This window comes from Eurosta solidaginis, chromosome 2, assembly GCF_040869045.1.
Source record: "Eurosta solidaginis isolate ZX-2024a chromosome 2, ASM4086904v1, whole genome shotgun sequence".
Taxonomy (NCBI): Eukaryota; Metazoa; Arthropoda; class Insecta; order Diptera; family Tephritidae; genus Eurosta; species Eurosta solidaginis.
This window is the reverse complement of record NC_090320.1, coordinates 72,924,275-72,947,708: the sequence shown is the minus strand read 5'-3', so window position 1 is coordinate 72,947,708 and position 23,434 is coordinate 72,924,275. Positions and strand designations below refer to the sequence as shown.

The 23,434-nt window shown below is 38.1% G+C and overlaps 1 protein-coding gene across 1 annotated transcript; it reads right to left on the bottom strand.

Annotated features, from left to right (window-relative positions):
- Positions 1–734: 734 nt before the first annotated feature.
- Positions 735–13,672, bottom strand: Bem46 (abhydrolase domain containing 13-like protein Bem46). The gene is made up of 4 exons (XM_067765705.1): positions 12,704–13,672; positions 12,064–12,647; positions 10,632–10,810; positions 735–1,098 (listed from the first exon to the last, which is right to left on the bottom strand). The coding sequence occupies exons 1-4, from the start codon at positions 12,852–12,854 to the stop codon at positions 987–989; spliced, it is 1,026 nt and encodes a 341-aa protein (XP_067621806.1). The 5' UTR covers positions 12,855–13,672; the 3' UTR covers positions 735–986.
- Between the last annotated feature and the right edge of the window lie 9,762 nt (positions 13,673–23,434).

The following is a 23,434-nucleotide window of genomic DNA, read 5'->3' as shown; positions in this document are numbered from 1 at the left end:
AAATCGATTACATTGATTTCCATAAGGTAGGTTCAATCAGCTGTTTTATCTAGTTATGGTTTTATGGTTATAAGTCACCATTAATTGGCCCTTAAGTGTGCGCATAGTTATAGTCAAAAATAAAGTGCACTTTAAAGATATCCCCCGTTAGTTTAGGGAGTACACAGAGTCCAAATTAAGGATATACTTCAAGTTAGTTTAAACTTTTATAGGCTATTTGTAAAAATCCAGCCACTTTTTAACGTCCCTACGCCATTAACCCGCTACTAACGCTAGAGTCGATTATATTTGGACTAAACTATGCATTATAAGCTAAAAGCATTTAATTATTTAATTGGGCGGCAGTAAAAAGATTTTTATTAAGAGTGAATAAAAGTGGATAAGTGCAGTTAACCGGGTATATAGTTTTTTTTCCTCCCAGAGGGAGACCATTCTGTTCTTTTGGAAACTCGTCATTTTGTTTGTTGAAATCTATTTTCTTAATACTATTTAGTAACTAAGTTACATACTTTATAACTGAGTTATTCATTGAATTAATTATATTTCATCAGCAAGACCATGTAGACGCACTTAATTTTATATTAATTGACAAGTACGCACATACGTATGTCGCCGTTACTAAAGATTATGATTTGATTGCACGATTATGTGTGTCGCTTTCATGTGGAACACGTTTCTTTTGAGTAAATTGATGTGTCTTCCTTTAAATGGGAAAATTGATATGTCTACTGCACTTTTATTGTTGTAGCCCATTTTATGGATATATATTTCACTGCTATTACCCTCTTATTATAAATATATATTACATCATAAGCAAAAAGTTAATTTAGATAGCCGTATTTAAATGCACTTACATAATTTTTTGTTATAATTACAATACTATTTTTTTTAGGTTTATAGTAACTGATATTTAACTTAAAATTCTTAACGATGTCAATTTTAAGGTATCGCGCAAATTTGTTATACAACCGGCAGTGATTGGCATGCTAAACGTCCTGAATTTCATGCCATACATTACTCTTTTCTGGTGGTTTTTCTAATGGCGTCGCTGAACAACTCTGACATTCAAAAAGGAATTGTAGAATACCTTGATAGTACCTATAATTAAAACAAAATATTAAATTATTAAATATTTATATTCATGTACCAAGTAAGATCCAGTAAGAAAAGCTAGGTAAACCCCCAGTGTCAATATACACTATCCTACCCTTGCAGAAGAAGAATGCATACTACCAACGGATTCACGAGTCACGCTGGCCCAACTTCGTTCTGGATACTGTAACAGGTTAAACTCTTACTTGTCCAGAATCAACCCCGACATACGTAACGTAGGACGTAGAAACAGCGAGATTCTTGTTTTATAGCTCTCTTGACGGTTTCTTTGAAAGCTGTGTTCCCCTTCGTTATTCCAGTACTACCACGGGTAAACCACCTTGGTTCTCAAGGCAACTATTAAGACTTGATAATATTAAATCTAGACTCTATAAGCGTTTCAAAAGGTCTAGAAAAGCTATGGATTTTTCTAAATATTTAGTGGCGCGCTCCAATTTTCATCGTCTTATCCAGCAATGTTTATAAAGGTTACTTATCATGCTGCAAATTCCAGTTTATTAATAACCCGAAACCTTTCTACAGATTTCTTAATTTCAAAATGAAAACTTCTGGTTTTCCATCTACTTTTATTTATGGGTGCAAAAACTCAAATTCTGGTCATGAAATCGCAGATTTATTTGTCGAATTCTTTAAATCAACCTATTCATCCCAATGTGTCCAGTCTGATGTTTATCCATATAGCTTGGAAAGCTCTAATAATTTGTAAACTCATTTGTTGATAAAGATACTGTTCTTCATAGTCTTCTTGCATTGAAACCGATATCTTCACCGGGTCCAGAGGGTGTTCCTAGTTGTGTACTTAAGTACTGTGCTGTCAGCCTATCTGACCCTATCTTTAAATTATTTAAACTGCCTCTGGAATCCGCATCATTCCGAACTATTTGGAAACAATCGTTTATTATACCTTTGCATGGTAGTAGGTCTAATATTAAGAACTACAGAGGCATAGCTCTCACTATTCCTAAAACTTTTGAGCAGATAAATACATACCAGCTTCAATATCTGTATAGCTCTTTAATATCACCTTGTCAACATGGTTTTATGCGTCGGAGATCAACAACTACCAACTTGCTTTAATTTACGTCTTTTGTTATGAATGGTTTTTAAACGGTTTTATTTAGCTTGACTTGACAGGCTGACAGGCCGGCACGACTTTTGTTATTGAAATTTAAGTAACTTCCCGATAATCTACAAGCTTGAAACTCGGAATATAGTTCAGAACCAGATGACAATGCAATAATAAAAAAACTCCGATAGGTGACGCATGGATCGAAATATTTCAAAAAATCGTATTTGTGGTCCGATATGGTTCATATTTGGAACACATAATACATACGTAAATAGAAAGCGATCTATGAAAAAATCACCGCTAGGTGGCGCAAGGATCGAGATATTCACAAAAATCGTATTTGTGGTCCGATTTGGCTCATATTTGGAACACATAATACATACAAGAATAAAAAGCGACTTATGAAAAAAAATCGCCGCTAGATGGCGCAAGGATCGAGATATTCACAAAAATCGTATTTGTGGTCCGATTTGGCTCATATTTGGAACACATAAGACATACAATAATAGAAAGACACCTATGAAGAAAAATCGCCGCTGGTGGCGCAAGGATTGAGATTTTCAATAAAATCGTATTTGTGGTTCGATTTGGTCCATATTTGGAACACATAATACATACAGCCCGGTAGAAGTGACATCAAAATATTTTGGAGTTCGAGGAGGGACAAGCAATCGGGGCGCTGAGTCAAGTAAAGTCTTTGGGAAGATTATGTATTGAGGACTTAGATTGTAACAAATTATCAGGAAAGAGTCCTTGTAATAATGAGTCACTAGATGAACTAAATAGAATTAGAAATAATTGGCAATTAAATTAAGACTAAAAAATCGAAAATAAAATAATTTTAAAAAAATTTTTAAGTTAAACGGTGCTATTGAAAACAATACTTACATTAAGTAATAATAACACTAAAAGCTAGAAAATAATTAGGTAGGTCCTAGGTACTAGTCATCACACTCCTCATCAATCTAGGGCGTTGATCAGAGAAATAAAAGCGTTGGGCGCGTCAAATTTCTATTGATAGTCATAAGTAAGACCAACTGAACCTTAAGCAGGTTATGCTACGCCTCACATTTTTTAAAATTTCACGCGCCCAACGCTTTTATTTATTGTCTTGTCAACGCCCCAGATTGATGAGGAGTGTGATTACTAGTACCTAGGACCTACACAATTATTTTCTAGCTTTTAGTATTATTATTACTTCATGTAAGTATTGTTTTCAATAAAACCGTTTAACTTAAAATGACTTGAAATAAGAATCGGGATGGGCATACTAGCTGGGCAACGCCTTCTGGCGTCACTTATAGGCCTCGTCAGTAACAACAGATGCAGGAAATGCGAGCTGCAGAAACGGTTGTTGTTGTTGTTGTTGTAGCAATGCTTCGCCCCACCTAACAGCCGCGACCGATCACAAATTGCTTCCCAAGGCAGTCGGTTCTATGTACCGGAGCGACTCGGGATTTTTCCCGACCAAGGACTGTCATTTCAGTGTGACCCCATTTAATTTGTTTCGTCCCTCCCACAAATTGTCATCCTCCCAGCAGCTCCTTGCAGCAGGACTGCTACATATTCTCTTACTCCGGGAAGGTATCGAACCCAATCCGGGTCCGTCTCCTGACCCCGGTCCTGAGAAATGGTTTTGCTGCATTTGCCAGAAAAGAATCTTTTTAGGACGGTCATACTCTGTTCAGTGTGTCTCGTGCAAGGGATGGTTGCATCGGACAGGTTGTTCTGGGCTTGATCCCAAAACCCGACGTCCACGTAACTTTTATAAATCTTTTGTGGCTCCTTGCTGCTCACGCCCAAGGGCGTCCCGTAGTCTACGCCTAAGCGCCCCTCCACTACCTTCCAGCAGCCTCGCTGCTCAGCAAGCCACAACAAGTACCCGCTGCTGCTCGCGCCCCACGGCGCCAACAACTCAAACAGCTGATACCACTCATAACTACTACCTTCGTAGTAGAGCTGGTAGCAATGCTGAGCATCAGCCCTGCCCCCGTCTTCTCCCCCCCCCCCCCCCCCCTCTTTTCTGGCAGCAATCGTGCAGGTCAGGGAAACAGACTCTTAGTCCCTACCTCCGTTTGCACCGTCTGCCAGCACAGAATATATAGGTTTGCGACATCCGCTCAATGCAGCTCCTGCCTTGGGTGGTGCCACTTTCCTAGATGTTCTGGTCTCCGCGACGGCAACCCCTCGAAGGGTTTCATCGCGCCATGTTGCCAGGTCGCAAACCCAAATCATCCCGGTACCCCAATGCTTGCCCAAGGGCGCCCAGTCCCAAGGCCACAACAGCAATTGCGTCCTGGCCTTCCACAACCTAGGCGTAGTCACCCGTCACTTACCCCTAAAGTGGCGGCGTCACCCCTCATGCACTTCAGAATTTTGCAGGTAAACTGTAATGGACTAACTGGGAAGATTACGGAGATAGTCGATTTCATGAAGCGGCACAACATCCGCATTGCTGCGATTCAAGAGACTAAACTCACAGCAAGATCTGCATTGCAGACCTGCTCTGGGTATAATGTCCACAGGAAGGACCGCGAGAGCGGAAATGGAGGCGGCCTCGCGTTTATTATACACCACTCTGTGCAATATCATATATTTGATCCTGGCATCGACCGCAGGGACAATGTCTTAGAACGTCAAGGCCTATCTGTCCGGTCAGGCGATGCAAATCTAGAAATCATCAACATCTACATCCCTCCTGTCACCTGTTGCCCCAGTGGATACCGCCCTAAAATCGAGGCCTTACTCATTGGCAACAATCGCATTATCTTAGGCGATTTCAATGCCCATCCCGACCTATGGCATTCAAACTTGCGGGCGGACAGTAGGGGTGAGATGTTGGCGGATCAAATAGAAGAAACGACGTTCTGCACAATAAACGGAGACGCCCCACACGTATGGTAGGAAGCTGTCATAGCTCGCCAGATATCTCAATCGTGAGCGCAGAACTCGTAAACTGCGTCAACTGGGCACCTGCCCATACTTATTTCGTTCGAGCGTACCGCCGACTTCATCGTCACCGAAAAACGCACTTTCATAAACTTCAAAAAAGGAAAGTGGGAAGAATATAAATCTGCAACAGACAGCAGCTTTGCTGCCCTCCCTATCCCGACTGATGCCCGCCAAGGGGAACGTGCCTTCCGTATGGTCATTGAATCCGCCTAGGCACATTTCATTCCCGCCGGGAGAATTCCCGAAATCCGGCCCCACTTCCCGACGGAGGCCGCGAGCTTAGCGAGGGAACGCGACCTTATAAGACAGCTTGATCCAGGCGACCCCCAAATAAGGGATATAAACCAACGCATCAGATTGCTTGTGGAAGAACACAAGCGGGCGAAATGGGAAGAGCACCTAAGAGGTTGTAACCTCTCTACCGGTGTAGGTAAACTTTGGTCCACCGTAAAGTCCCTATCGAATCCGACTAAGCACAAAGACAAAGTTTCCATCGCCTTTGGCGATAAGGTGCTGTCGGATGCGGAAAAATGCGCAGCGCTTTCTGCCGACAATATATAATGCATCCTACGGTCGACAAAGATAGACGGAGAGCCAATAGACACGCACATAAACACAAATTCAGCGCGTCACCAATCACCATCACCGCTAGAGAGGTTGAGGACGCCATTGGTCGCGCTAAACCATCCAAAGCAGTGGGCCCAGACGGCATAGCCATGCCGATGCTTAAAACCCTAGTGAAAGAGGGTTTCAAATATTTAGCGCATGTCTTCAACCTGTCTCTCTCCACCTTTGCCATACCCGAGAAATGGAAAATGGCCAAGGTGGTCCCGCTACTAAAGCCTGGGAAACCAGCTAACGTTGGTGAGTCATTTCGTTCGATATCTCTCCTATCGCCAGTGGCAAAGACGCTTGAAGCCATTTTGCTCCCTTATTTCCAAGCACATTTGCAGCTAGCCCCTCATTAGCATGGCTTCAGAAAACTCTATAGCACTACCTCCGCGCTAAATGTCATTAGCACCCAGACAAATTGCGGTTTGAATCAATACCCCCACCATAGAACAGTACTCGTAGCGCTAGACCTATCAAAAGCCTTTGATACGGTCAACCATGGCTCATTACTGCAAGACCTGGAAGGGTCTACCCTTCCCCCATGTCTTAAAAGGTGGACCGCAAATTATCTGGGTGGTCGGCAGGCATCAATGCAATTCAGAAACGAAACATCAAAACCAAGGAGAATTAAACAAGGGGTGCCACAGGGTGGTGTCCTATAATTTTGGCAGGCCTGCAGCTTCTTCCAGTGGGTAATTTTTGGCTTGGCGACCATATGGGTGACGCGTAGCACGTAATCGGCAGGCTAATTGCTTTGTATGTAGTCATGAGCGTTTCCTTATCTTTTCCCAGGTACTGCCAGCGAGGGATTTGAGGATTTTGTTACGGCTCTGAATTCTTGGAACCATTGCGGCTGCGTGCTAACCAAAATGTAGATCCTGATCAAACGTCACACCCAAGATTTTGGGTTGTAGGACAGTCGGTAGCTTAGTGCCATTGACGTGGATGTTCAAAATGGTCGACATTTGGGACGTCCATGTTGTAAATAAGGTCGCGGAAGATTTAGTCGGTGATTCCGTTATTCGTTAGCCGTTTATTCTGTTGCAGAGCTCATCGATCTGTGGGCCTGGGCCTGTGGCCATTATTGTGCAGTCATCGGCGTATGAAACGATAGTGACTCCTTCTGGTAGTGAAGGTAGCATAGATATGTAGAAATTAAACAAAAGTGGGGGTGGGACACCACCCTGTGGTACCCCTTGTTTAATTCTCCTTGGATTTGATGTTTCATTTCTAAATTGCACCGATGCCTGAAACGGTTGTTCGTGGCCTGCGCTCGCCAAGTCAAGACTACTGCTACTAGGGGCGGCAGAGTTGCCAGATCTCGAGGCAGCTATTATGCTAGGTCCCAGCAAATTTGTAGTATTCACCAAAAAGGTCAGATTAATTTTACAACGTAAGTCCTGGTACCTAATTGGCGTTTTTATACTCAGTTGAGCAGAGCTCACAGAGTATAATAAGTTTGATTGCCTAACGGTTGGTTGCACAGGTATAAAGGAATCGAGATAGATATAGACTTCCATATATCAAAATCATCAGGATCGAAAAAAAATTTGATTGAGCCATGTCCGTCCGTCCGTCCGTTAACACGATAACTTGAGTAAATTTTGAGGTATCTTGATGAAATTTGGTATGTAGGTTCCTGAGCACTCATCTCAGATCGCTATTTAAAATGAACGATATCGGACTATAACCACGCCCACTTTTTCGATATCGAAAATTTCGAAAAACCGAAAAAGTGCAATAATTCATTACCAAAGACAGACAAAGCGATGAAATTTGGTAGGTGAGTTGGACTTATGTCGCAGAATAGAAAATTAGTAAAATTTTGGACAATGGGCGTGGCACCGCCCACTTTTATAAGAAGGTAATTTAAAACTTTTGCAAGCTGTAATTTGGCAGTCGTTGAAGATATCATGATGAAATTTGGCAGGAACGTTACTCCTATTACTATATGTACGCTTAATAAAAATTAGCAAAATCGGGGAAGGACCACGCCCACTTAAAAAAAAAAAAATTTTTTAAAGTAAAATTTTAACAAAAAATTTAATATCTTTACAGTATATAAGTAAATTATGTCAACATTCAACTCCAGTAATGATATGGTGCAACAAAATACAAAAATAAAAGAAAATTTCAAAATGGGTGTGGCTCCGCCCTTTTTCATTTAATTTGTCTAGGATACTTTTAATGCCATAAGTCGAACAAAAATTTACCAATCCTTTTGAAATTTGGTAGGGGCATAGATTTTATGACGTTAACTGTTTTCTGTGAGAATGGGCGAAATCGGTTGAAGCCACGCCCAGTTTTTATACACGGTCGTCCGTCTGTCCTTCCGCATGGCCGTTAACACGATAACTACAGCAAAAATCGACATATCTTTGCTGAACTTAGTTCACGTACTTATCTGAACGTACTTTATCTTGGTATAAAAATTGAACGAAATCCGACTATGACCACGCCCACTTTTTCGATATCGAAAATTACGAAAAAAAAAAAAAACCAGAATTCTATACCAAATACGAAAAAAGGGATGAAACATAGTAATTGGATTGGTTTATTGACGCGAAATATAACTTTGGAAAAAAATTTGTAAAATGGTTGTGACACCTACCATATTAAGTAGAACAAAATGAAAAAGATCTGCAGGGCGAAATAAAAAACCCTTGAAATCTTTGCTGGTATTAAATATATAAATAAATTAGCGGTATCCAACAGATGATGTTCTGGGTCACCCTGGTCCACATTTTGATCGATATCTGGAAAACGCCTTCACATATACAACTACCACCACTCCCTTTTAAAACTCTCATTAATATCTTTAATTTGATACCCATATCGTACAAACACATTCTAGAGTCACCCCTGGTCCACCTTTATAGCGATATCTCGAGAAGGCGTCCCCCTATAGAACTAAGCCCCACGCCCTTTTTAAATACTCATTAACACCTTTCATGTGATACCCATATCGTACAAACATATTCTAGAGTCACCCCTGATCCACCTTTATGGCGATATCTCGAAAAGGCGACCACCTATAGAACGAAGACCCACTCCCTTTTAAAAATACTCATTAACACCTTTCATTTGATACCCATATCGTACAAACACATTCTAGAGTCACCCCTGGTCCACCTTTATAGCGATATCTCGAGAAGGCGTCCCCCTATAGAACTAAGCCCCATGCCCTTTTTAAATACTCATTAACACCTTTCATTTGATACCCATATCGTACAAACATATTCTAGAGTCACCCCTGATCCACCTTTATTGCGATACCTCGAAAAGGCGTCCACCTATAGAACTAAGGCCCACTCCCTTTTAAATACTCATTAACACCTTTCGTTTGATACCAATATTGTACAAACGTATTCTAGAGTCACCCCTGGTCCACCTTTATGGCGATATTTCGAAACTGCGTCCACCTATAGAACCGTACAAACAATACTAGGGTCACTCCTGGTCCACCTTTATGGCGATATCTCGAAACGGCGTCCACCTATGGACCTAAAGATCACTCCCTTTTAAAATACCCATTAGCACCTTTTTTTTTTGATACCCATATTGTACAAACAAATTCTAGGGTCACCCCTGGTCCACCTTTATGGAGATATCTCGAAACGGCGTCCACCTATGGAACTAAGGATTACTCCCTTTTAAAATACTCATTAACACCTTTCATTTGATCCCATATCGTACAAACAAATTCTAGAGTCAACCCTGATCCACCTTTATGGCGATATCCCTAAATGGCGTCCACCTATAGAACTATGGCCCACTCCCTCATAAAATACTCTTTAATGCCTTTCATTTGATACACATGTCATACAAACACATTCCAGGGTTTCCCTCGGTTCAGTTTCCTACATGGTTATTTTCCCTTATATTGTCACCGTAGCTGTTGTTGTTGTTGTTGTTGTAGCGATAATGTTGCTCCCCGAAGGCTTTGGGGAGTGTTATCGATGTGATGGTCCTTTGCCGGATACAGATCCGGTACGCTCCGGTACAACAGCACCATTAAGGTGCCGGCCCGACCATCTCGGGAACGATTTATGTGGCCACATTAAACCTTCAGGCCATTCCCTCCCTCTCCACCCCCAAGTTCCGTGAGGAGCTCAGAGCCTCTTCTGTTAGTGAAACAGGATTCGCCGCGGATAGGTGAGGTTGACAATTGAGTTTGGAGAAGCTATATATTGCGCTGGCAACCTGAAGGGTTGCGCTACCCAGCCCCTTGAATCTGGTATTTTAGTCGCCTCTTACGACAGGCATACCTACCGCGGGTATATTCTGACCCCTAACCCGCTGGGGCTCTCAACTGAGTATGTAATGTTCGGTTACACCCGAACTTAACCTTCCTTACTTGTTCTGTTTTGAAACAGTATGAACACATTCAGTCTACGTGAGGTCTTTATGGACCGGCCAGTTCAACCTAACTTAATTTGTGCTAGAAGAAATTTTATTAGCTAAAATTTGTAACTTATTATCCAAAAATGAAATGTCCGAATTGCGCTCTCTCGTTGTAAATTATACAAATTTTGTGTCTCACCGAATGAAGTTCAGTAACAAACTTTTTGCTGGCCAAAAACAGCTATTTCCTACCTACACGAAAAAAACCTAACCATCAGCTGCTTTCGTCTTACCAAACGAAGGCTCATTTTCACAATTACACGAACGATCTTCCGGTAGACAAATTGAACGTTCGCTTGGAAATACACTTTGGCTGTTATTCTATAGCTAATTTTTAATTATCTTCTGCAAGTGTGCTTATCGATAAAGCTTTGAAATTTTTATAAAGAAAATACTTTTTCTTTATACGAAACTACATATTTGTTTCGGGTTAAACTTCTCGTACTGAAAATGAGCGATATGTATGCATGTATGCACATACCCATCCATAATCCATGTATCATTATGGGCGCCTCCTATAAATTCAAGAATACGTTTTTGTTCACTGCCACACTTCATGTATAAGGTACGCATCATTCGTGGCGGTACTAAGTTATCAGCCAATCCTGATATAAATAAGATAGGTGCTGCACATTTACCAATCTTGAATGAGGATAAGTACTGAAAGAAAGATACACATTGAAACAACGTATTTCCTTGAAATAAAGAGATACATTAGAATGCCTCGCACCGTGTAATTAAATAAAAAGTAGCGTCTTCCTCAAATTTTATTGTATTTTGAAACCTTTGCCATCTACTTTCCAGTTCAACTTAAGCCGGACAATTTTTAAAGTATAAACCTACGTACGTAATTTCAATAATTTCATAAAATTAGCTTTAAATACATTTTTCTTGTGGTTTGAATAAATTTGTACTTTGATATTTTTTCAAATGGCTTGTAACAGTTGTTTGAAATTTATTATGCTTTAATACAAGACCGAAATGAAGACAAAATACTGTTTTTTTAGTGAATTTTGCTACATTTAAAATTGATAATCCGATTGGAATATAGAATAAGTTATAACAGGGTTTGGTTTATCAATTTCGACTCTAGTGAACATGAATCGTTGAAAAATAATCAAAACATCGTGTAGAAAATACTTTGCTGCAGCGATATAAAAATTTATTTTTGGGATTTTTAATTGTTTCGAGAATTTTAGCGTCGAATACCAATGATCGTTTGCAATCCCGACATTTCTGGTTTAAGTGTAAATACAGTCTACTGTTTTAAAAATTCAAAACAAATATAAAAAAAAAAAAATAAATAAAAATAAATAATTTGTGTTGTATACTTTAACACATGTGTAACACGTCATCGATGCTTTTGCAAAACCATCTATCGACCAACTGTAAAACCGTTACGCGTCTCATATAAGAGAAAGAGCGTAAATGTCATTTTGAGGTCCAAATTCAATTTAACCGTTATTTTTCAAAATTGATATTCAAATATGAGTTATAATTTTTTTTTGAATGGAGCTGAATGCACTGAGCTCAGGGCTAGGAAATCTTAAGTTTGCCACATGTGATATTCGTGCGGTTTTCAATTTCTCGATAGATGCTTTTTGCAAAGACATCAACGATATAAGGGTTAAGACAATTGGAAATACTTCGTTATTATACAAAATATCTTAAAAATATAAGAACATCTAAAGTAGCATCTAAAAGGCTGGATCTAAACTTGTTACACATACCAATGGTAACAAAAAAATTCCATTAATAATATTGGTTATCAATGGCATTTCCATCGGCCCAGCTCGCGAAAACCTTAATATTTCTACAAATGTTTTTAAGTATACCAATTTATTATTTTGATAAATACACGGCATACTTTATGATGAGGCAGTCTAGTGTAAATTTCTTGGTAGTAATCTCACTTTGTTTTTGAAATAACATCTAGGTATTAAATTTAAAGCTGGATTTATTAACTCAATGGCCATGTCCGGTATACTCGTAAACGTATTTTCAACTATAGCACACATAATCTTTTGTCCATAAATTGAATCTGCCGCTACATCTATGACAACTGCACCGCCTAACGAACGGCCAAATAACACAATCTTTGAGTGATCTAGATCATTTCTTGTGTATAAATAATCAATAACAGCACGGGCATCTATTGCTAAACCTCGTTCCGAGGGTACACCCGTCGAGAAGCCATACCCACGATAATCCACCATTAAAATATTACAATGTAAATGATTAAATATTCCCCATACATTTTGCATACGGTGACCCATATTTCCTGCATTCCCATGAAAATACACAAAAGTGGGTACTGACTGGGAACGTTCCTTTGGTTGTGACACCCAAAATGCATGTAAAATGACTTTATCTGGGGTATGTATATTTAACGTTTCATGTGGTAGATTGTGCATTTTGGGAGTAACTACATAAATGCGGGAATTCGCGGGTATATCAGGATGATATAAAACAATATCCTGTGTATAGTAGAAAAACACTGAAAAGAAGGAAGATTAAATTATGAATAACAATTTTTTACGATATTTAACTTACAAAGTACGATGGTGACAATCAGCGAAAACGTGAAAAACCCACCATAGTAGTAATAGCATGCCGCACACACCAAACATCCAGCTAGTAAGGCTACGCAGACGCTACGTAAGCGTGGAAAAGAAATTGGCAATTCGCCGAGCTCCGGCGACATTTGTAGTTTGTTCGGGCTAATGTAGCTAACTTGGAAAAGGCCGATGAGGGAGCAAGAAATTGCTCTTTAAAAATTGTATCGCGCGGAAATAATTAACATATCCATTAGGGTGTATTTTAACGAAGTATATAGGTAAGATTTCCATGAACTCATTCTGATCCTTAGTCCCTCTAAGATTGAGTTTCAAATATACATAGCATTAATTAATAAATACACGCTTTCCTTTGAGAAGTGCAACAACACACAAAGTAGAATTCCAAACGTTGTACCAAAAATTTTTTTCGAGGATTGAGATAAATATCCTATTTTACTTTAAATTGAATTTTTAACAATCGAACAGCTGATTGCTTACAGCTGTCTCTTAGTCGATACTATTATCGAAATCGTCCATAGATGGAACATCAGGAAGCTAGAATAATGTTTACACGGAACGCAGTTCAGCCCGAAGCTTCTTAGTTTCTTTTAATTGTTTCTGTCAGACCTCTGTCTTTAGTATGCGGAAATTGAAAATGTGGGGAATATGGTGCCACGATTTTCCAACTTTTTTTTCGAGGGGTGGGTGGTGGTCCTAAAAATCACAAAATTATCATCCGCAACTCTATGAAATATAAGCTTTTTAATTTCCAAATTTAGTAAAATTTCAACTTAAGTCCTGCACTTAAAATTCGGGTCGCACATGTCGATAGCGGTATCGAAAGACGCGTATTTGCGTCAAGATTCAGAATCCGAAAGCAGAAACTATATTTTTTATCTCGTTTAAAAGTTATTCGCGGAAAACCCGTCGATACTATTGTGGTTTTTTTCGTTGTTGCAATTAAACAAACGAAAACATATGAAGGTGTTGAATAGTGTTGCCAGCTCCGCAACAATATCTTTTTATCTTGGTAGAACATTATAAGGTGGTGGCACGTCGACATAAATGCAAACAAACATACACTATCAATGTATTTTGTTTTTGTAATTCTCTGAATAATTTGAAATTAATGTATTTAATTTACCGAAACGCGAGATTTTAAGTAAATATTAAAATTTTTTATGATTAGAATTTAGAAAAAGGGGCCTAAGTGCAGAATACATACATTTGTCAAAAAACAAATAATTAAAAACGGACTTTTTGGAGATTTTTATGCTGATTCCAACGGTATATTTCTTTTTTGGTCCAAATGAAAGGTTTGGAGGTAATTCCATGTCAAGGCGAAATTATGAATTTTTCAAATCCAAATATCTCCGAAACTAGTGGATGGATTTCAAAAATTAAAAAATCGAAAAATAACTTATAAAAATACCTTTCATCTGATGTATATATATCTTTAACTTTTCTAGTCTTTATTTACCAAAAATTTGAAAATCTCTTTTTTGGTGGCCATGCACAGTAATTTTGCGTAGAACACCTTTCTGCATAGGCGGCCTTCGACCGCGCTTATAAAAAATAACCCTGGGCTACGCCATGCCAAGTCCGGGTGTGTGGTATAACCGTGGCGGTAGCGTAAGTACACCCTTATGCGTAGGCGGCCTTCGGCTGCACTTTAAACAAAATAAGCCTTAGCCGATCCAACACCGGCTACGCCATGCACAGTGATTCTGCGTAGAACACCTTTAAAAAATTACCCTTAACCGATCCGCCACAAGAAAACTAACATAAAGACTCACCTCCAAACAAACCCGTCAAAGAGTTTTACAAAATCAAAATACATTGATGGGGTATGTTTGTTTGCATTTATGTCGATGTGCCACCAACTTATAATGTTCTACCAAGTTAAAAAGATATTGTTGCGGAGCTGGCAACACTATTCAACACCTTCATATGTTTTCGTTTGTTTAATTGCAACAACGAAAAAAACCACAATAGTATCGACGGGTTTTCCGCGAATAACTTTTAAACGAGATAGAAAAATATAGTTTCTGCTTTTGGATTCTGAATCTTGACGCAAATACGCGTCTTTTGATACCGCTATCGACATGTGCGACCCGAATTTTAAGTGCAGGACTTAAGTTGAAATTTTACTAAATTTGGAAATTAAAAAGCTTATATTTCATAAACTAAGAGTTTCCTAGAGCTGCGGATTCCATTTTGGTGATTTTTAGGACCTCCTCTACCCTACCAATCAACAAAAGTTTGAAAATCGTGGCACCTTATATAAAATCCAACCCGTACAACAACCACATGAAAATTTGAACCGATATTTGCTTATATCTTTTGACAGAAATAAAAATTTAAATTTTCGCTTAAAGTTAACTAGACTTTATTTAACATTGCAAAAATATGACCACATATAAATAGCTAAGATCGAGGTTTATGTCAACACCCTTACTCGGGAAAGTAATCGCTAAAACTCTAAACCAGTATCACCTATTTAAAAGTATTGTTGGGCTGTTATTCCTTGAGACCAAATTTCTAGAAATGATGCATACTATACTGCGCACCGGATACTGTTTTAGATATTTTTGGCGATGAAGTTTTAGCGGTATCGAAGATTGCAATTTGGAGGCAATACTCATTTAAAAAGATGGATGAACGTACTAGTTTCCAAAAAAGTATAGAAATGGTGCATACTATACTGCGCACCGGATACTGTTTTAGATATTTTTGGCGATGAAGTTTTAGCGGTATCGAAGATTGGAATTTGGAGGCAATACTCATTTAAAAAGATGGATGAACGTACTAGTTTCCAAAAAAGTATAGAAGGAGAGTACTCGATACTTACTTCTATCGTACTCATTAAAAATATTTACAATGATTTTGACAATTACTCTTTTACACAAGTACTTGTACGTCAATTCTCTGGAAAAGCTATGGGAGAAAACCCACTTTTCTCAATTCATTTACATATATTTCTTTCTGGAGGAACAGTTTTATGTACACAATTTCTAATCAGTTACAAAACTGTTGGATTTCAACACCGGACTTGTATATAGGTATATTTGGCTATGCCACTACAAAAGTGTTCATGTAGCTATTGGTGTATCCCATAAATTGCAAAGTTAGGCGAGGTGCACACGAGGCTACGCGTCATAGACGCTGCAGGCGAAATTTGTACGCTTTGATGCCGAACACATGTATTTGAATGGAGAGCTGCATACGAGGCGTCAGCTGCGGGATTCAAGGGGTTGTGTAGCGCAATACATAGCTTCTCCAACCCAATTGTCAACCTCACCTTCGAGCGGCGAATCCCGTTTCACTAACAGACGAGGCTCTGGCGACCCCAAGCTCCTCATGGAACTTGGGGGTGGGGAGGGAGGGATGGCCTGAAGGTTTAATGTGGCCATATAAATCGTTCCCGAGATGGTCGGGTCAGCACCTTAATGGTGCTGTGTTACCGGAGCGTATCGGATCTGTATCCGACAAAGGACCATCACATCGATAACACTCCCCAAAGCCTTCGGGGAGTAACTAATCGCTACAACAACAACAACAACAGGCGTCAGCTGCATGAAAGCGACAAAGCATGAAATTTTCGTGTAGCTAAGCGTACAGCAATGTTTGTCGATGAGCGTACGTACGCTTGAAAAAAAGGAAGAACAAAATATTTGTTTAAATTTTTTTGTATACAAATTTGTGTAATTAGTTAAAAAATGTTACTTTAGTTAATAAAAGTGCGTGAAAGGTATATTAACAAAGCGAAAAAGAGTATTAAACACCACAACAGCTTGGTTAGACATTGTTGAAGCGTTTAAAAGGCTAAAAAGTGTTGGAAACTAGAAATCACCCTTTTCTCTAGTCCGCGGTGGTTTAAAATTGCCTTTTATAATTTACAAAGGCACGGGGATGCAAACAGCGTTTAATACCTATTTTCCTTTGGTTTCGGGGACGGATACAGCTGAAGAAATTAAATTTTTTATTTTTTTCAATAATTGTTTGCTTTTTTGTAGCGACGCTCGAAAGTAGTTTCGTGTGCAGATCTTGAGGCGTAGAGAAATTGTAGCTATATGAAATATCTTGTACGCGTCTATGACGCGTAGCCTCGTGTGCACCTTGCCTTATTACTTTCAATTTCATACGCCATTTGTTGTGGTCCAATGAAGCGTGATCCAGATAAGGATAGCAATTTAACATGTGAATGCAACAACAAATTTATCCATATGGATCCCATTGTTAGCCGTGTTTTTACGCACGTATACGTTTCGTTTGCTCGTGAAAAAAACGCATATCCTCGCTTAGATAATGCTTAGGAGATCTAGCGGGAGTGGTTAAACAAATAGCTACATCACAGGGTGTACCGAAAAGCGGATACACAACCCCCGGTTGTATTTCCTTTGGGAGTATAGGAGTGTTCCAAAACTAATCTGTATTCATACAAAAAATGTGCTCCAATTAACATTGCGATGTCCTAGGAGAGGAGTAGGTGATCCCACTCTGGCTTTGTTTGTGAGTATTCCATAGAGTACATACGTGAAAGTACTTTCCAAAGTACTTTCACTGCAGTACTCCATGGAGCATCTACAGAGGATCATATGCCAAAGTACTCCTACGCGAGCTTTAAATATCTGCAATTTTGGTGGTTGGTTTTTTAACTATATGTATGTCTGCCTTCGGGCGTAGGTAGTATGTATTTGTATTTTATTTGGTAGATATATGTAAATATTATGTTATAGTATGTATTATATTTTTGAATTAAGTGTCGTATATATGTTTAATAGTAACCGTGCAAAATTGGAATTAAAAAAATTTGGTTTTCAAATGGAATATTTCTCTATACTATTGTATGTATACATAAAACCAGTGCGCGGTTGCATTTTATCAGAGTTGCCATAGTAAAATTTTATTATCAGTTATTTGTATGCAATATTTTACTTTTGGCAACTCTGTTCGATCGTCATCGTGTCGTGATCACGGTCATTAAAAAACGAGCAATGATCGGCTGATGGTAGTCCGCAAACGCATAGCAAAGGAGTATTGTGAGAGTACTCCAACATGAAGAAAATGGAACACGTAATCCAACAATTTTTTGTAGGGATTTTTTGCCACACTCCCTCCATAGGCGAAGTGAATGAACTATTGAGGTAAGAAGTTGCGAAAAATAAGAAGCTTTTAACTTAACGGTAACTGCAACTACTCCTTTGAGCTGAAGGTAGATAAAACAAGTAACGGTGTCTAAGTTCGGGTGTAACCGAACATTATATACTCAGCGTGAACTTTAATTGTACATTTCATTTCAGATAAATTACTTTTCTACATAACACGAAGCACCGCCCGTTTCAAAAAAGTCTCCCCATTTCCTCTTACAATAAAACTTGATATGTGAAATATCATTGATTAAAAACTATTTTTTGCTAATTTATAGCTTATTATTCTAGTTGTTGTTGTTGTTGTTGTAGCAGTGCTTCGCCCCACCTAACAGCTGCGACCGATATGTAACCTCATATAATATGTAACCCCATATTATTCTAGTCTACGACCCTTTAAAACTTGTTTTATATCTAAGTTGCCGTGGTCTTTAACCGACCCCGTCCATTTTTACTGGATATATTATCTGCTATAAGGAAAATATGTGTACACAATTTCATTACGATATGTTAATTTTTCTTCGAGTTATGGCTCCCGAAACATAGAAAATTGCTTGGTCATAAAAGGGGGTGCCACACCTATTTTCAAAAATTTTAGTGTTTTCCAATTTAATCTTATAATTGAATTTAGAAAGTAAAATTTTATTGATACAAAGCTCTTTTTCGCTAAGATAAAGCTTATTATTTTCGTCTACAACCCTTTTAAAAATATTTTATATAAAAGTGGGTGTAGTTTTTAACCGAGCTCGTCCATTTTTTCTAGAAATATTTCCTGCAATAGGAAAATTTGTGTACCCAAGTTTATTACGATCCGTTAGTTTTTCTTCGAGTTATGGCTCCCGAAACATAGAAAATTGCTTAGTCATAAAAGGGGCGGTGTCACGCCCATTTTTAAAAATTTTTCCTATTTCTTGTTATAGATCCACATGGGAAGTCCATATAAAGCTTAAGCGTAAACGTATATAGATGTGAAAAAAAAACACAGCTAAAATTTGGGAGTTGGCTACTTTTCAATATTGTGACGAAAATATTTTTGGAAACTGAACTTTGAAATATATGTCATTGTGAAAATGAATTAGTTTAGTTTATTTCCGTTTGTTGGCAAACCACGATTTTCGAGTTTTGCTTTAAGCTGTTGAATTCGAAACTCTTCGAATTTTACCATCTTGCAATTCTTATTCGTTTAGCAATCTCACTTCCGACACCAATTGTTACGGGTTTTAATAAATGTATCCCTAGATTGCCAATCGAATAAATCGTAAATAAAATTTATGTAAGAAAAATTGATTCTTTATTAACGAACGAATTCAAGAAAACTAAAACCATAGTACAGGTCTACAAGTAGGATATGTAGCAGCACGCACATACACAGTCACGCTCACCTGATAAAATGCTTTTTCTTGTTCGTTTTTTGTGGATGCTATTTGGCACTGTTGTACTTCTTAGGTCCAAGAAAAGTGTACTACCTGCTAACGAAAACTGCCTAAAATTCACTGCACCACGAATTTCAACTTTTTCTCTTTACCAGAAACGCCGTTATGAAATTCGTATGTCAAACCACCCCCTGATTTCGAAAATCGAGTTCATTTTTGATTCTATGGTACCGTTTTTGAGATATTTGCAATTTACCGTTATTCGAAAAAACCAAAAAGATGGCTCCATTTAATTACGTATATCTCACGAACGGGTCAAGCAATTAAAAAGCTTATATTTCATAAACTAAGAGTTTCCTAGAGCTGCGGATTCCATTTTGGTGATTTTTAGGACCCCCTCTACCCTACTAATCAACAAAAGTTTGAAAATCGTGGCACCTTATATAAAATCCAACCCGTACAACAACCACATGAAAATTTGAACCAATATTTGCTTATATCTTTTGACAGAAATAAAAATTTAAATTTTCGCTTAAAGTTAACTAGACTTTATTTAACATGGCAAAAATATTACCACATATAAATAGCTAAGATCGAGGTTTATGTCAACACCCTTACTCGGGAAAGTAATCGCTAAAACTCTAAACCAGTATCACCTATTTAAAAGTATTGTTGGGCTGTTATTCCTTGAGACCAAATTTCTAGAAATGATGCATACTATACTGCGCACCGGATACTGTTTTAGATATTTTTGGCGATGAAGTTTTAGCGGTATCGAAGATTGCAATTTGGAGGCAATACTCATTTAAAAAGATGGATGAACGTACTAGTTTCCAAAAAAGTATAGAAATGGTGCATACTATACTGCGCACCGGATACTGTTTTAGATATTTTTGGCGATGAAGTTTTAGCGGTATCGAAGATTGGAATTTGGAGGCAATACTCATTTAAAAAGATGGATGAACGTACTAGTTTCCAAAAAAGTATAGAAGGAGAGTACTCGATACTTACTTCTATCGTACTCATTAAAAATATTTACAATGATTTTGACAATTACTCTTTTACACAAGTACTTGTACGTCAATTCTCTGGAAAAGCTATGGGAGAAAACCCACTTTTCTCAATTCATTTACATATATTTCTTTCTGGAGGAACAGTTCTATGTACACAATTTCTAATCAGTTACAAAACTGTTGGATTTCAACACCGGACTTGTATATAGGTATATTTGGCTATGCCACTACAAAAGTGTTCATGTAGCTATTGGTGTATCCCATAAATTGCAAAGTTAGGCGAGGTGCACACGAGGCTACGCGTCATAGACGCTGCAGGCGAAATTTGTACGCTTTGATGCCGAACACATGTATTTGAATGGAGAGCTGCATACGAGGCGTCAGCTGCATGAAAGCGACAAAGCATGAAATTTTCGTGTAGCTAAGCGTACAGCAATGTTGGTCGATGAGCGTACGTTCCAAATCTCTTATCCAATCATTAAGTTGTGCTTGTGACAGAACGTTTCTCTCGTTTCCCATGCGAAATTCAGTACAACTTGATTCCCCGCACTCAGATATTACTGTTGACAATGGAGCTGGATCCGCAACTGCCGTTGAATGTAGTACTGGTAATGTCACTGTAGTTACGCTGGCATAGGTTACTCTTCTTGATCTTCCAACGCCAAGTACTTTTGTTTGACAAATATAACACTCTATTGAATGGCAAGTAGGTTCTCTAGGAGACCCGATTCCCCCTTATAGGAGTCGTTGTTTGCTTATTAGCTTAAAGCCCTTAGATACTAGACGGTCCATTCTGTCCCTCACTTTTGTGTCCGACTTAATAAGTGGATTAATTGACTGTCCCTTCTTGCTTGAGAGAATACGTTTTAATATCCCGCAGAGGAGTTTACGGAATCACGATATTTTCTGGTTGGACTTTGTTAGAATTAATTACGCAACTAATGCTCCGGTTTTTAGAGCTTTGAAAGAATTTAATTCGCTTATGAACCCTGGAAATCTTGATTTTTCCTCTACGAAGGAAGTATTTAAACAAAGATTAAATTAACTTTTTCTTAGCTAATTAGATGCTTTTTCTTCTTGTAATCTGTGTGAAAATTTTTTATATTTTATAGATTAATATTGAAATAAATAAATAAATAAATAAATATCATTGGTGTATCAAATTTTATTTGTTGTCCTGATTCCGACTGAATCAATTCTACTCGACACGATGTACACAAAGTGTTCGGTGTCCATGGTTTTTCAGCATTTTTAGGCTCAATGCCAAAATACTTGGAGTATAAAGTTTTGATATGATCTGAGAACACTCGTCGTCGCCTTATGATAGTATATTGGCCACACATGAAAGAGAGCATATCTGGATCGTTATTACACTTAAATTCTCGCGTCCTTTTACTCATTTTATTTTTTTTTTAATAAACCACGGTTTTGTAATTTGACTTATGAACTGAACTATCTCCGGCGAGCATTGCAGATGTTATGAAGTTTAAAGGCGTATTAACTCATATTTATACTCGGAACAAGAATAAAATTGAAAAAATCAAATTTTACCTAGACAGAAAAGTTCCTTTTTATACGAAGCCGTGAAAAGAAAATACTACCTGCTTTAGATGTAGGCTTTAAAAATTTTCTGTGTCTTATAATTTTAAAAATCTACCTGCATACTTACCCATAAGTGAAGGAAATACATGTTTATAACTACATGCCTACAGCAGACTTCGAACCCAACCACTCTTCCTTTCGATGCAACCACTCTACCTACTATAAAACAATTCGAGTATTAAAAGTACTATTTGATTTATTTAAAGAAAAAGTATTATCATTGCTATGGTGTTATTCGTTTATCCGGATAATATCCCATTTGCACTTTATACCTTTTATATATATATGTATACATACATTGAAGTTGCGCAACCTGGGTATTTTTATTTGATCGCTTATAACTTACGTAGTTTTACATCGATTTTCTTCGATGATAGCTTATCTTTTTTCTAATTAAACGGAGCTTTATGTAAAGAAAAATATCTGAAAAAAAAGTTGTGGTTTTGGAATGCTGCCCTCGCAAAGAGTAACTTTTTTCATATTTTTTCATAAAAAAAAAACAAAAATCTGAAATGATGAGCTAATATCTCGAAAACTATATGGTTGAGCAAAAAACAATGTATGATGCGGTTATAGCAAATTTTATCGTCTTTCCGATTCTGTAAACTTGTTTGCAATTGCTTGACCCGTTCGTGAGATATACGTAATTAAATGGAGCCATCTTTTTGGTTTTTTCGAATAACGGTAAATTGCAAATATCTCAAAAACGGTACCATAGAATCAAAAATGAACTCGATTCAGGGGGTGGTTTTACATACGAATTTCATAAAGGCGTCTCTGGTAAATTTTGGCCGTCGACCAGTGATTTTTATTGTAAAATTACAAAGAAATGCCGTTATTTACTTTCAAACGAGCACTTAATTACATCCCTCTTTAGAATCCATATGTTTTCGACAATTTTAATTAACAAATTATGATACTTTATTACCGGGAGCGATTGGTAAAACACGACCAAAACCGTCGGGGGAGGTATTAATAGCCGCGTTTTTGCTCGCTTCCGATAATTCGAATACTTTTTCGCCTTTGGGCTATTAATAAAAGGACAAAACGCGTCTTTTCATTTCTCTTTCCACATTTTTGGACGGGTTATTGCAGTCAACCTCGGTTTCAAACTGTTTTTCGCGGAGAACTTTTGAACGAGTAGAAAAACTTAGCACTCGTGTTTGTATTCTTAATACTGGAATAACTACGCATCCTCATATATCCCAATTCAAGACTTTTGTATAATTTTCTGTAGGACCCAGATAGGTGCACTACATTTTCATACTAACTCCGTCAAAAAATTTACCATCAAAGCAACCCATATCTGATATTCCGCTCCTTTTTTTGTTTCCGTGCGTCGCTTTCCACGACAGCAACCCTGAAAATTTTGACACTTCGTTCAGTGTCAAACGCTTATTCCACGCAGGTTCCACTGAGTTCCACAATAGTTTGACACTGACCGAAGTGTCAAACTGCAATGTGTTAGAAAGAGAAAGGAATTGCTTCCTTCTCATACATATCATACTTGTAAACCTGTACTATGGTTTGGCTTTTTGTTTATTTCTATCGGTGTTTGTAGGCTATTCATTTTCGGCCCTATGCTGCG

What these genes read in the sequence shown, in the direction of transcription:
- Bem46 (XM_067765705.1), bottom strand. Translation starts at nt 12,854, where the DNA reads ATGTCGCCGGAGCTCGGCGAATTGCCAATTTCTTTTCCACGCTTACGT. An exon ending in GATTGTCACCATCGTACTTT is followed by an intron (nt 12,648 to 12,703) that starts GTAAGTTAAATA and finishes CCTTCTTTTCAG; the next exon opens with TGTTTTTCTACTATACACAG. An exon ending in GATACATGGATTATGGATGG is followed by an intron (nt 1,099 to 10,631) that starts GTATGTGCATAC and finishes TTTTAATTATAG; the next exon opens with GTACTATCAAGGTATTCTAC.